We start from the raw sequence: 12,895 nt of genomic DNA, 5'->3' as shown, positions 1-12,895 counted from the left end.
CTCTTAAATTCAAATTTAATCAATGAATAAAATTTTAAGGTGATAATGTCAAACCTAATAATAATGATGATCTTAATCTGTGATGAGCATGATTAATAATAATAATATTATAATAATATTATTATTATATTATTATTATATTATTATTAATGAAACTAAGTGTCTTAATATAAACCCGTTCAAAAATATGAGAGATATCAGACATGGAAAAGCATCATCACGTACATATGTGTGGATATATGTATATTTGTATCGAAAATAATTGATCTTCATCTTTTTGATAGGGGTTCCGGTTGCAATGAGCATCAGCTGCTAAAAGATTTGTAAGAGGATATATATCACCACCATCATTCACTATGGGGGAATGGAAGAAGGAGGGAAAAAAAAGAAATTTAAATGTTGATTATTTTTCCCAATTAAGTAATTCGAACAGTCACATGACTTTTTTTTTTGCGGTTAAAAAATTAAAGCCATGACGTAATTTATATTTAGAAGCTGTAGGAGGAGAGATGGTCATAGTTAATTAAAAAGGTAAATATAAATCCCATTTGTTTATTTTTGCTATGCTACTGATAATGCAGTCTGATTCGTGAGAGAGATGGGAAGAGAATGAATGATCTTAAAATTAAAAATTAATTAAAATTAAAATTTTAAGATCATCGTTTCTATAATGATCTAGAACCCTTTTTAGTCTGTCTGTCTGTCAATCTATTTACATACATGAATATATATGATTTAAATATATATAATTACGAATCTCTCGAGATCTAAATTCAGTTCTATAAATTTTATTTTATAGCTTAATTACAGGTAGTTTTTATTAAGAAGAATATGTCTGATGGTTGGACTTCACCAAGTTTAACTGTAACTACAACTACAACTACTAATAATGATATATCATCTACTAGTTCCCCAAGCATAATGTTTCAAATTCCTTCCTTTCAACCTCCACCAAAGCAACAACCACAACAGAATACTAAAACTATATCATCTCAGCAATTACCAACAACGATTCAACCTATCTCAAATCATTTACCTTCTATTGATCAATTTGATTATATGTTTGATATAAGATCTTACAGTTCATATTTAAAAAATCATTTAATAAATTCAATTAATATTAAATTACCCACTACTTTATTAAAGAGGAAATCATTAAACTTATCCAACATCCTTGAATTAATTAATTTACCCACGGCATGCAAACAAAGATTATTACAATCTGATGATGATGATAATAATAAACCTATTTCAATCTTATTCTATGATGATGATTCCAATGATCATGATTTGAATATTAATTTATATCAAATCTTATTAAAGTTTTACCTTTTCAATAATGATCGATTTAACCTTTATTATATGGGATTCAAACATACTACCATCCCATCTCAATTAATGGAATCATCTGAATTGAAATGTTCAACCGATAAAGATACGTTAGGACCCGCCAGTACTCAAACTAGTTCGAAATCAGGTTATTCATCAACAGGAAGTAGTGCCGCTGGGTTTTCGATTGACGATCGGTTTTTAAATTCAATTAAAAAGAATTCCATCGATGATAATCATAAACATTCATATAATTTAAACAGTTTTGATTTACACACTTTCCCCACTTGGCTAAAATTCATTTCTGAATCATCAAAGGAAGCTGTTATCGATCAATTAATGGGTAAATTCAAAAAATTAGAACAAAGTGAAAGACTTCGAATTAAATCATTATTAGTTAATTCACCTTCCATCATTAATAACAATCATGATAATGAAATATGTACTCCAAATACTTTATGTCCTAATTGTGATGAGATTAATTATAAATTACCCTTTGGCAGTATTGAAAATGGGTTAAAGAATCGATATAATAATATTTGGCCTTATGAACATTCTCGAGTTAAGATAAATAAGACGGTATCACTTGAAGAAGAACCAGTCGAAGATGATCATGATGATTATTTCAATGCTAATTTCATTAATTGTAATCATATCTTAAACACTGAGAATAATAATTATATCGCAACTCAAAACCCTTTGCATAATACCATTAAAGATTTTTGGAAGATTATTCATGATTCAAAAATTAAAATCATTATAAGTTTAGATTCAGGATCAACTAATAAATATTTATCTTCATCTCAACAATCTGATACTATCATTCATTCATCTGCTGATTATATCGTTAGAAAATTAGAAGGAGATATTTATCATTTTCAAATTTTAAATTGGCCCGATTTCAACGTCCCCATCGATTTAAATAGTGTTATTTCCTTAATCGAATTCAAAAATAATATCCTTGCAAATTCATCATCTGATTCAGCACCAATTTTAGTTCATTGTTCAGCAGGGTGTGGAAGAACAGGAGTATTCATCGCTATCGATACCCTCATTAATAAATATTTACAATCCCCCACATCATTCTTTACTGGGTTTGAAGAAAATCAAGATTTGATATATAAATTGATTAATTATGAACGAACTCAACGAATCTCCATGGTTCAAAATTTTCAACAATATTTAGTATGTTATGAATTAATCTTGAAATACTTGAAAAATCATGAACAATCAAACTAACAACCACTGCTAACTCCACAATACTAATACTAACTGCTTTTTTTTTTTAATATCTGCATTCTTTACAACGGCCATTCGCTTCATTTACATACATAGCATAGATCATTCGTTAACCGTCATCGTCATCATGTATATTTATTTAATTTATTTAATGTTTTTTTTTATAGTTTATTTTTTTATATAATTACATAGGGATAATTATATAGGTTTTGGAAAATTTTTAAAATATTGTCTTATTTCATTAACATCAGTTATAGGAATTCCAAATATGGGATGTATAGCATTCGTAAACTTTTCATTATCATCATCGTTGTCGTTGTCATCGTTATTGGCCACTTTAAATTTAAATGCCAATAATTCATCATCATCATCATCATTGGTATCATCACTTTCTAAATCATAGGTATATTCACATACACTTAATCCTGATAATGAATAATTGGTATGATAGAAATCAGTTGATTTCCCTGGCTTATCTCTAAATCCCCCTTTATCGAAATTTTGACCTGCTTTTAAGAGATACGTTTTTAATCCATCTCTATTGAAAATAGGTTGATCGATTAATACTTCAATCATAGGATAAATGGCTCCAATCCAATATGCATAACATGAATCAACCAATTTATTAGTCCGACCATTTAATCCTCCTTCAATGGCGAATTGTCTCATCACTAACCATCTTATTAAATTATCAAGATTGATCTTGGAATCAGTTTTGAACTGAGATTTATGGGTAAAGAGAAGATAATAAATCGACATGGAACAGAATGAATAACCTCCATGACACTCATTATGAGCATTATTACTATATCCACCTTCATACGATTGATTTTTATTAATCCAATTTAAGATATGATTAGTTAATTCATCAGTATGTAAGTTTAATAAGGCGGAGATGGCCAATACACAATATACTGATCTTGAATCACTTTCACCATTGATATGCATTAAGAATGAACCATCTGATTGTTTAAGTGATATGAACCAATGATATAAATGAGATCTAATTTCCAATAATCTGGGGTAATTCTTGGTTAATACTAAGGTTAATATTCCCGAGAATGTCGATGCGATATGACCGATTTGATTAGACCCACCTGAAATACCATATTTCCCATCTTTAATAATACAACTTTCAACTTTATCATTAATCAAATCAATGGTGTCGGTATCGATTTCAACGGTGGATTGATTTATAAGTTTATGAGCATTGATTAACCAATACATCATCCAAGTATGATTAGCATCAAGAGCATTGAAATAGGCCGGTAATTTCGAATGTAAGGATAAATCAAGATATTTCAAGTGTTTCCCGGTTAAGAATTGTAATTGAGGATGATCTTTAAACGTTTCAAGGATTAATAATTCCACTTGTTGTTGTTGTAAAATCGTAGATGATTTCTCATTCTTATCATTGTTATTGATATTTAATTGATCTTGATCTTGATTGAAATCATGAGGAGATAAGGATGGATTGAATTTGGCGTGAGAGGAATATAATGATTGGATTAATTGTTGTTTGGTATCAAACGTATAAATATCTTGTTCTTCATCAGTCATGATATCTTCGTAATCTGAATCGTTTTCAGTAACAGGAGGTGGTGGAGCAGATGATGATTGATTAGGAAGTTTCTTACCTAATAGATTCAAAAGGTAGGTTATCTTGTCTGAAGGATCAGAAGTGGTTGTTTGTTTCAGTTCATGTTGAACATTATTTGACATATTTATAGTTCAATTGAATGAATGATGTAATTGAAATAATAAACTTGAATCATTTAAGATGTTTTAGAAAAAATTACTACTTTAAGATTTAACAATGTGAGTCATGTGATTCGTCGCGTGATTGAATATTCTGTAATAAGTTAATCATGAAGAAAGATATAATCCTAACTATAGAAAGTTAGACATAATAGGACAGGGTGAAATAGAGACTATGAGAGACTAGACATAAGAAATGAAGTGAAGTTGATTATCTGTGGTATAATATCATTAAAAAAGAGTCACATGTACAAAAAATGGTGTTTTATAAGTACTTTCAGTATTTGAGGTGAAGGATGGCAGATATTTCTATGGGATGGACAAAGTATCATGAATAACAACTTTTTGTTTTTATACAATAAGTTTGAATAGTATAAAAGGTCAATCATATCACTTGTACTTTATTAGATTAAAGCTATAGACGTTATAAATCGGTGTTCTTCAATATACTGCCAGCTATAATTTGAGTTTTCTTTCTCCATTATATGAACTTTGAATAATATATATAAAATGTCAATTAATTCCGACTCTGAATCTGAATCTGAAAGCAAAACACCTTTATTATCCAAAACAAATCAACGAGATGCTGAAAAATTGAATGAAACCAAATTAGAGGAACAAGAACGTATTAGACAACAAATTTTAGCATCTAGGATATTAATTTATGGAAGTTGTGGTTGTTTCATTGCTTTAATTTACATTGTTTTGGATGCTTTTGTGTATCGTGAATCGAAATAATTATAGGGAAAGTCAATTGACATTTATAGACTTGATTACTGAACATAATGGTTAGAGTCTATATAATAGATAATTTGGTATAAATATGACTTTTTAGATTTTATAATAATTTCAGTCATGTGACATTACGCGTGATGCGAATTCTCGTGACTTTCCAAACCCCGCCTTGATTTAAATGTTTTGTGTGGTTTTTTTAATGGAAATGGTTTGATAGTTTAAAAATAGTAACAAATATTGACGAAGGATGAATTTAAATATCGCAAAAATAGCATTAGAATGTATCTAAGCCTGTTATAATTAGTCATATACTAATAATAATGACGAAAAGGCGTAGTATAAAGTGCTAAATATAGAAAGATTAAGTAAAGAGATGAAATGAAATAATGAAATAAGTTTGGGAATGTAAAAGTATTATGACAGTTAAAATTTCTTTCGTTTAAAAATAACAATGGAAGATGATGATGAATGAACAAGAAGAAAAGTAAAGATAGATAGATATATTATTAGAACAAAGCGAAAGATAATTGATAAAGAGAAATGGTTACTTGGTTTAAATAAATAATAACTGTATAATTGCTATGAAATAGGAGTGGTGGAGGAGGAGATGTGTGGATGTAATTAAACCATAACTTTTTGACAATGACACAAAATCACAAATTTTTATTTTGTACTGCAAAAACTTTTTAGACAAATCACACGTGTGTTGTACCAATAACGATTTAATTCATCGCCTCACTTCACTTCACTTCACTTTAGCTCACTTTAGTTGGCCAAACCATACCACAGTTGAGGTCCAAGCAAAGGTCAAAGGTGAAGTAAAAGTCAATTAATGCTATTATCACTATTTCAGTTCTTCTTCTCCTTCCCTATCTTATCGTATAATGTCGTATCATAACGTACCAAAAAGTAAGGTAACACTAACCGAATCACACACTCTAAGCGGTATCCCATTTTCTTTTCTTTTCTTTTCTTTTCTTTTCTTAGCCTCTAACCGTTACTGATCTCCTCCTCTAACCCTAAACTACACCATACAACTGCATTTGGTACTATTTCAAATTTATATTCGTAAACTTAATCTGTCACACGCTATGATGATTTGCATTACTTTTATATTTAATTTAATTTAATTTTATTTTATTTTATTTTATTGCTGTTTCACTATGTCCCTTAAAATTAAATGTGGATAATTGAGCAAGTAAGACAAGAGATCGACTGATATTATATATAGTTTAGTGGATTAGACAATCTTATCTGTATCCCATTTGACATATTTTAGCCTGTTTAAGTTAGCCCTTGTTTCTAATTTCAATTAATTTATAATTTATAATTTTTCACTTTTTCAAAATTTTTTATTTTTATTCTTTTTTGTTTTTAATTTCAAAATAATCTTTTTCCATTTTAACTATTACAAACTACTCTCCTCTCCTCTTCTTTTAAAGGTGATCCAATTTATATTTATTTATTAAGTCATCTTTATTCTTTCTTCTTTTACTATTTCCATATTATATCACTGAAAATTAAAATCTGGTCCTCCCCCCTAAGAAAAAAAAAATAGAGAGAGACAGACAAAGTTTAAATCTGTTGCTGTACCACCGTTTAATTCATTTTTAAAGTTCGAGTTCTTTTTTTTTTCATATTTCATTGTTTCATTCTTTGGTACGGGGTGTACTAGTTTTTTTCATAAAATAGCAACAGTTATCTTCATATCAAGTATATTTATTCATCCTATCACATCATATCATATCATATCCTTCTTGTATTCATATATCATCATAGTCAGTCTCATAGCCCATAACATAACTCACACACACACACCACAAAATCATTTTTGCAATATCAAAATCCATTTCATAATCATATACCTCTGCCAGATGCCATGTTTTCTCCACCTTATATACCTACCAAGAGAATCTCATTTATCATCGTCATCTTTGGGGCCATTTGTCTCTTTATAACATTTCATCTATCCCATTATACTCGAATAGCCACATCGAATAATATTTATCATATTCTGCATATCCCTCATCATAATCAACAATCACATTCAGGTGTAACAAATTATCAAGATCTGATTGTCAATTATAAACCTATATCATCCTATAATACCATCCATACTGGAAGTACCAAACGAAATGTGATATTTCCTCGAAGTTTTGAAATCGATGCCAATTCAAATGATTATCTTATTAATTTCTATAAAGCATTAACAAGTAAAGCCAATCCAAAACATCATCAATTAGATGATGAGGATGATGAAAAGAAAGATAATGGAATTAATGCTTTCAATTATTTCACTAAGGATAATAAAATCAATCTTGATAAATTTAATATCTTCAAATATCAATTCAATAAAGATTTAAAATCAGAACCTTTGAATGAAGATATTAAAACTTTGAATTTCCATCCTTTCACCATTTCTATTTTTAATAATTTAAAGAAGAATCTTCGAGGTTATGTCAAGAATTGTCATCAGATTTTATCCAATTATGATATTGAAATAAGTGATCCCATCTCTAAAGAAACCTCTCTTGAAAAAATTGTTCGGAATTTCGAATTGGAAAATTCAAATTATTATCAAGAATTAAAATCATTCTTTACCGATAATCCCATTAAGAATCAATTACGAGATCATACTATTGAAAAACATTGGTATAGATTAGCTGGTACATCAGTATGGTTAGAACAATATGGAGTTCATTTCATGATTTCAAGAATCATCTATACTCCCTCTGGAATCAAAAATAAACCAGTAATATCCCTCATGTATGCTCAATTATTTGATGAAAAATGGCAAGAAATTAATAATGTGGAATTAATCATTCCTACTAATAATCCCGATTTGGAAAATATCAATAGTTCAGGGATAAATTTTAAGAATTTGAAATTCCCACAGATCTTACCTACCCCATTTTATCATGATTCTGAAGTTATTCATGAGAAATATTATGGACCAGAAGATCCTCGAATCTTATTGGCAAAGAATAAATTAGGTTATGAAGAACCCGTCATTATTTATAATAGTTGGCATCGGAAAATCGCTCATACTCAACAACAAGATAAATCAAATGATCGTACCTACAATGTTGATTTCAATTATTATCGATCCATGTATATTTGTTGGCCATGGCAATTCCAAAGAGGGAAAATCAATGTGGAAGAATTACCTAATCATCAATATAAATTAAATCTTTATAATCGTATTTCAGAACTTAAGAAAATCGAAGTGGATAGAGCTTATTTACAAAAGAATTGGACACCATTCACATCATATTATGATCGAGTCAAATATGGATATGATAAATATATCTATTTCATTTATAAATGGGAAGATATTCAAGTTTTGAAATGTAAATTATCCAACATAAATGATATTTATACTAGTGATTGTAAATTGGATTATTCCTTGAATAAAAAAGATAATGGAGATCTGATTGGATCCTTACGTGGGGGGTCACAATTAATCAATCTAAATCAATTATTAGATGATTATAAATATCAATCATCCAACATGAATTTAAAGGTCATTTTAGATAATATTCCTCAAGGTAGAGAAATTTGGGTTGGATTCGCTAGAGCTCATTTAAGAGATTGTGGATGTGGTCATGATTTCTATCGTCCAAATCTCGTCACCATTATAAAAGATGATAATAATAAGTATAAGATCAGTCATATGAGTCCCTTTATATCATTGGATGTTCCCGTAGGAGCATTTGATGATGTCAGTAACACTGATTGTAAACTGGGTGAACCAAATGTATTCATCCCCAATGGAATTGGAAGTTGGTCATTAAATTCTTATGATACTAATAATAAACATAATAAGAATATTGGATTTGATGATTATTTAACCATGATATATTCAATTGCAGATAATTCCGTCGATATAATCCACATCAAAGGGTTATTGAAGGCGATTTTAACTAATCAAGATGCTAAATTAACATTTGAATCTTCATCTTCCAAACGACTGGGATTTAATAATGATAATATTAAATGTGCCTTGGAAGATTCTCATAAATTTTGTGCCGCTTATGGTTTAGACCATGCTCCAAAGGATGGAGAATAGAATAGACAGAGAAAAAGTGTAAGTGTATAGCTAAAGTATTAATACATACATTAACATAACAAAATAATATTGTAGACAGATAATAGGATCATCGGTATAGTGATTTTTGCAATCATAAAGTTTAAATTGTATCTATTCGCCCTGAAAAACCAGTTGCTGTTGCTCCATTTTATTATGAAGCAAAAAAAAAAAAAAAGGTCGTGTACAAAAGCTATGAGATCATTGTTTGGAATCTCCCAGGTACACACCATAAAGTTTGAAAGCCAAGACTATCAACCCGTTGGTCATACTTGTTCATATCAACTGTACAATATCATCATCATAGTTCATATCGGTTAATGAGCCTACTCCTATCACCATGGTACGATTGTTTCGAAGGTTTACTGTGTTCTACGCAACCTTAATCTTGGTGATCTTATTCATATCAACCATTATAGGGATAAGTACTTATAAATTAGAACAACATCAAATTCATAAAAATGATTATCATAATATCATAAAGGATCTTTATGATAAGACCAAAGTTCAAAGTTTATCTACTTCAAATTATTGGAAATCAATCACTAAGGAGTTTGTCACTACATCTCAATTGATTTTCCCTAATGGTATCAATTTAAAAGATCCAAAACAATATATCCTTGATAATCCATCGTTATTTAAGGATTCTTCTATCGTTAATACTGACCCAGAACGAGGGAAAGTCAAATTACCTCAATCTATATTGGTTAATAATATTCAAGATGTTGGTTTATTTCCAAGTCAATCAACTTATAAACCATTTAATCTTACGTTATTCAAAAGTGATTCTGATATAGAAATGGATTTGAATAAATGTAAGGATTTAAAAGTGATAAATCCCATCGAATTGGATAATCCTGTTCATGTCGATTTAAATATGAGACAGATCTTACACCATTTCTTAGATCACTTACCTCATAATAAATATTATCAAGAAGTAGCTCCATTTTTCATTACTGAATTAAAATTACAATTCAAACATAATATAATCGAACATTATTGGTATCGATTAGCTGGTTCATCGGTATGGTTAGAACAATATGGTGTTCATCTTATGATATCTCGTGTTTTATATGCTCCAAGAGGTGTCAGAAATCAACCTATTGTATCATTAATGTATGCTCAAATCTTTAATGAAAATTGGCAAGAATTAACTAATACAGAATTAGTTATTCCATCTGATGATCAAAAATTTAGAATTATGAAATTCCCGCAATTCTTACCTATTCCATTTTATCATGATTATGATAATACGATTGGGAAATATTATGGACCTGAAGATCCTAGAATTCTTTTGGTAAAGAATACTTTTGGATATGAAGAACCTATGATTATTTTCAATTCATATCATCGGAAATTAATTGGATTCGATGATGATAGTGATGAATATGTCCTTCAAAAACCTCAATTTTATAGATCAATGTTTGTATGTTGGCCATGGCAATTTCAAACTGGGAAGAAAAATATGGATGTAATGGATAAAGATTATACCAATCGAGAATATAATCGAGTTTTGGAATTAAAAATCAAAAATTTACCTCGTCAACGTACTCAAAAGAATTGGACTCCTTTCAAATCATTCCAATCTTCAAAAACTCAACATACATTTGATAATTATCTTTATTTCGTCTATAGATGGGCTAATTTTGAAACTTTGAAATGTAGTTTACAAGATGGGATTTGTGGATTTAATTATCGATTAAATAAAGATTTACATCCTATGGCAAGAATTGGTCCATTAAGAGGTGGAACACAATTAGTTAATCTAAATGAATTAATGTCCACTCAAACTCCTTTCCATCTTAATGATTTCTTACCTCCCGATAGAGAAATTTGGTTAGGTTTTGCTAGAGCACATATTGATAGATGTGGATGTGGATCAAATATGTATAGACCAAATTTAGTTATAGTGGTTAAGGATACCATTAAAGTTAAACAACCTTCATTATTCGGATCCAATGAGAATGATGATGCATATACTTATGAAGATGTTTATAGAGTAAGTCATGTGTCATCATCAATATCATTTAATATCCCCTTGATTGGATGGGATTTATTTAATCCTCAATTCCAATGTGCAGGAAGTAGTATTTTAATTCCTAATGGGATTTCTTCATGGTCAATTAGAACTACAAATGAAGGTAATGATCATGATTATAAATCATGGAAATTCGATGATTATTTAACGTTATCTATGTCAATTAGTGATTTCACTATTCATACGATTAATATTAAAGGATTATTAAATCAAGTTTTAAGTTTAAATTCTTTATTCTTATCTCAATCAGATCAAAGTGATGATTCATATTTACAAATTCCTCAAAGTGTAGCAGGAGCAAATTCAAAATTAGGGTTCAATAATGATAATATACTTTGTGCATTACAAAGTTCAGCTGATTTCTGTCAAGCATATGCTAATGAACAAGATCGATTATTATCAAAGAGTTTATTTAATTATCATAAAAATGATGATTATAGAAATAAATATTATGATATTTTCTTGGATAATGATGATACGGCATCAAATAATGAAATTCAAGCTTATCAAAATGAATTATATTATGCTAAACCTGCTATTAGTCCATTACGAGCTCAAAATAAACCTGCTTCATCTCCACCAAAGAAAAATACAAGACCAAATCCAGGTAAGTCTATACCTGGAAATACTAGACCAACATCGCCACTTTCTGGAAATAGTGATTTACCAACTATAAATAGATACCCTCCATCATCTTCGTCTAGTTCTAATAAACTTAATCAAGCTCAAGGTCAAAGTCAAAGTCAAAAACAAGCTCAAAAGGGTAGACCAAATCCAGTCTTGTCATCAGAATCATCCACAGTACCAAAATCTAATAAGGCCAAACCTTTACCTAAGCTGAAACCTTTAACTTCAGACCCACCATTAAGTCCAAAGGGAAATGCAAATGTAAAACCATTACCTAAATTGAACGCATTAGCTTCAGATCCACCATTAAGTCCAAAGGGAAAACCATTACCATTACCAAAATTGAAACCTTTAGCTTCAAATCCATCTGATTCAGATTCACCAAATTTAAAATCAGTACCTAAGCCTAAATTAAAAGCTACATCTCCTGACTCATCAAATTCAGTACCTAAATTAAAAGCTGAACCTATAGTTCCTCCATCTTCAAATCCAAAATTTGATAAATATAAAAAACCTAAACCTCCTCCACAACCATCAATTGAACAACCAGCTGCTCCAGTCGATCCACCATTATCACCCAATTCAAACCCTGGTAAAGTCAAACCTGTACCAAAGAAAGGAAATTCCAACATGAATCCAATCACATAAACAAACATTCACAATACATAAAATAAATAAACAAAAACAATAATATTTGGGGACATTCTGGTATAATGTCATATATTACAGCATAATTAAATATCCATCCATTCATTCGCTTATATATAGGTGGTTGTTTATATATTCATCTATACATATTTTATATAACACTTTCACCAATCCTTTCTGTTGATAGATTTAATAGATTCCTTTTGAAACTGTATTGATAAAGTGTAGTTTGCAGCTAATTTAAAAAAAAAACAATTCGGATTGTCTTCTTCTCTCATATAGTCGCATTAAAAATTAAATGATATTTATTTTTGTTTCGAAAACTCCGATACCGGGAATCGAACCCGGATCACAGCATGGAGAGTGCCGTGTGATAGCCATTACACTATATCGGATAAATTTCTGCAATTTTTTTAAAACTAGTTGTTTTGAAG

General features: G+C 29.5%; 4 protein-coding genes and 1 non-coding gene across 5 annotated transcripts; 3 read left to right on the top strand and 2 right to left on the bottom strand. All coding sequences in view use genetic code 12, as the record gives it.

Moving 5' to 3' along the window:
• The first annotated feature begins 547 nt into the window (after positions 1 to 547).
• Positions 548 to 2,728, top strand: PTP2 (tyrosine protein phosphatase). The gene has a single exon (XM_064904608.1). It carries the CDS (start codon positions 832 to 834, stop codon positions 2,566 to 2,568), a length of 1,737 nt encoding a protein of 578 aa, XP_064764922.1. The 5' UTR covers positions 548 to 831; the 3' UTR covers positions 2,569 to 2,728.
• RAM1 (protein farnesyltransferase) lies at positions 2,668 to 4,563 on the bottom strand. Its single transcript, XM_064904592.1, has one exon. The coding sequence runs from the start codon at positions 4,288 to 4,290 to the stop codon at positions 2,767 to 2,769; it is 1,524 nt and encodes a 507-aa protein (XP_064764921.1). The 5' UTR covers positions 4,291 to 4,563; the 3' UTR covers positions 2,668 to 2,766.
• A 273-nt stretch (positions 4,564 to 4,836) lies between these two features.
• On the top strand, positions 4,837 to 9,130 carry DFJ63DRAFT_333062 (beta-mannosyltransferase; the record flags this gene model as incomplete). Its single annotated transcript, XM_064907787.1, has 2 exons — positions 4,837 to 5,050; positions 6,936 to 9,130. The coding sequence occupies 2 exons, from the start codon at positions 4,837 to 4,839 to the stop codon at positions 9,128 to 9,130; spliced, it is 2,409 nt and encodes an 802-aa protein (XP_064764920.1).
• A 177-nt stretch (positions 9,131 to 9,307) lies between these two features.
• DFJ63DRAFT_27504 (beta-mannosyltransferase) lies at positions 9,308 to 12,610 on the top strand. Its single transcript, XM_064904591.1, has 2 exons — positions 9,308 to 12,074; positions 12,132 to 12,610. The coding sequence occupies exons 1-2, from the start codon at positions 9,489 to 9,491 to the stop codon at positions 12,459 to 12,461; spliced, it is 2,916 nt and encodes a 971-aa protein (XP_064764919.1). The 5' UTR covers positions 9,308 to 9,488; the 3' UTR covers positions 12,462 to 12,610.
• A 174-nt stretch (positions 12,611 to 12,784) lies between these two features.
• On the bottom strand, positions 12,785 to 12,856 carry DFJ63DRAFT_t13. Its single transcript has one exon. It is a non-coding gene; the product is annotated as a tRNA-Glu (tRNA).
• Positions 12,857 to 12,895: the final 39 nt, after the last annotated feature.

The sequence above is a fragment of the Scheffersomyces coipomensis genome, assembly GCF_036884675.1.
Source record: "Scheffersomyces coipomensis strain NRRL Y-17651 chromosome Unknown DFJ63scaffold_1, whole genome shotgun sequence".
Classification (NCBI taxonomy): Eukaryota; Fungi; Ascomycota; class Pichiomycetes; order Serinales; family Debaryomycetaceae; genus Scheffersomyces; species Scheffersomyces coipomensis.
The sequence above is the reverse complement of the archived record's forward strand: the minus strand, read 5'-3'. Positions and strand labels throughout refer to the sequence as shown.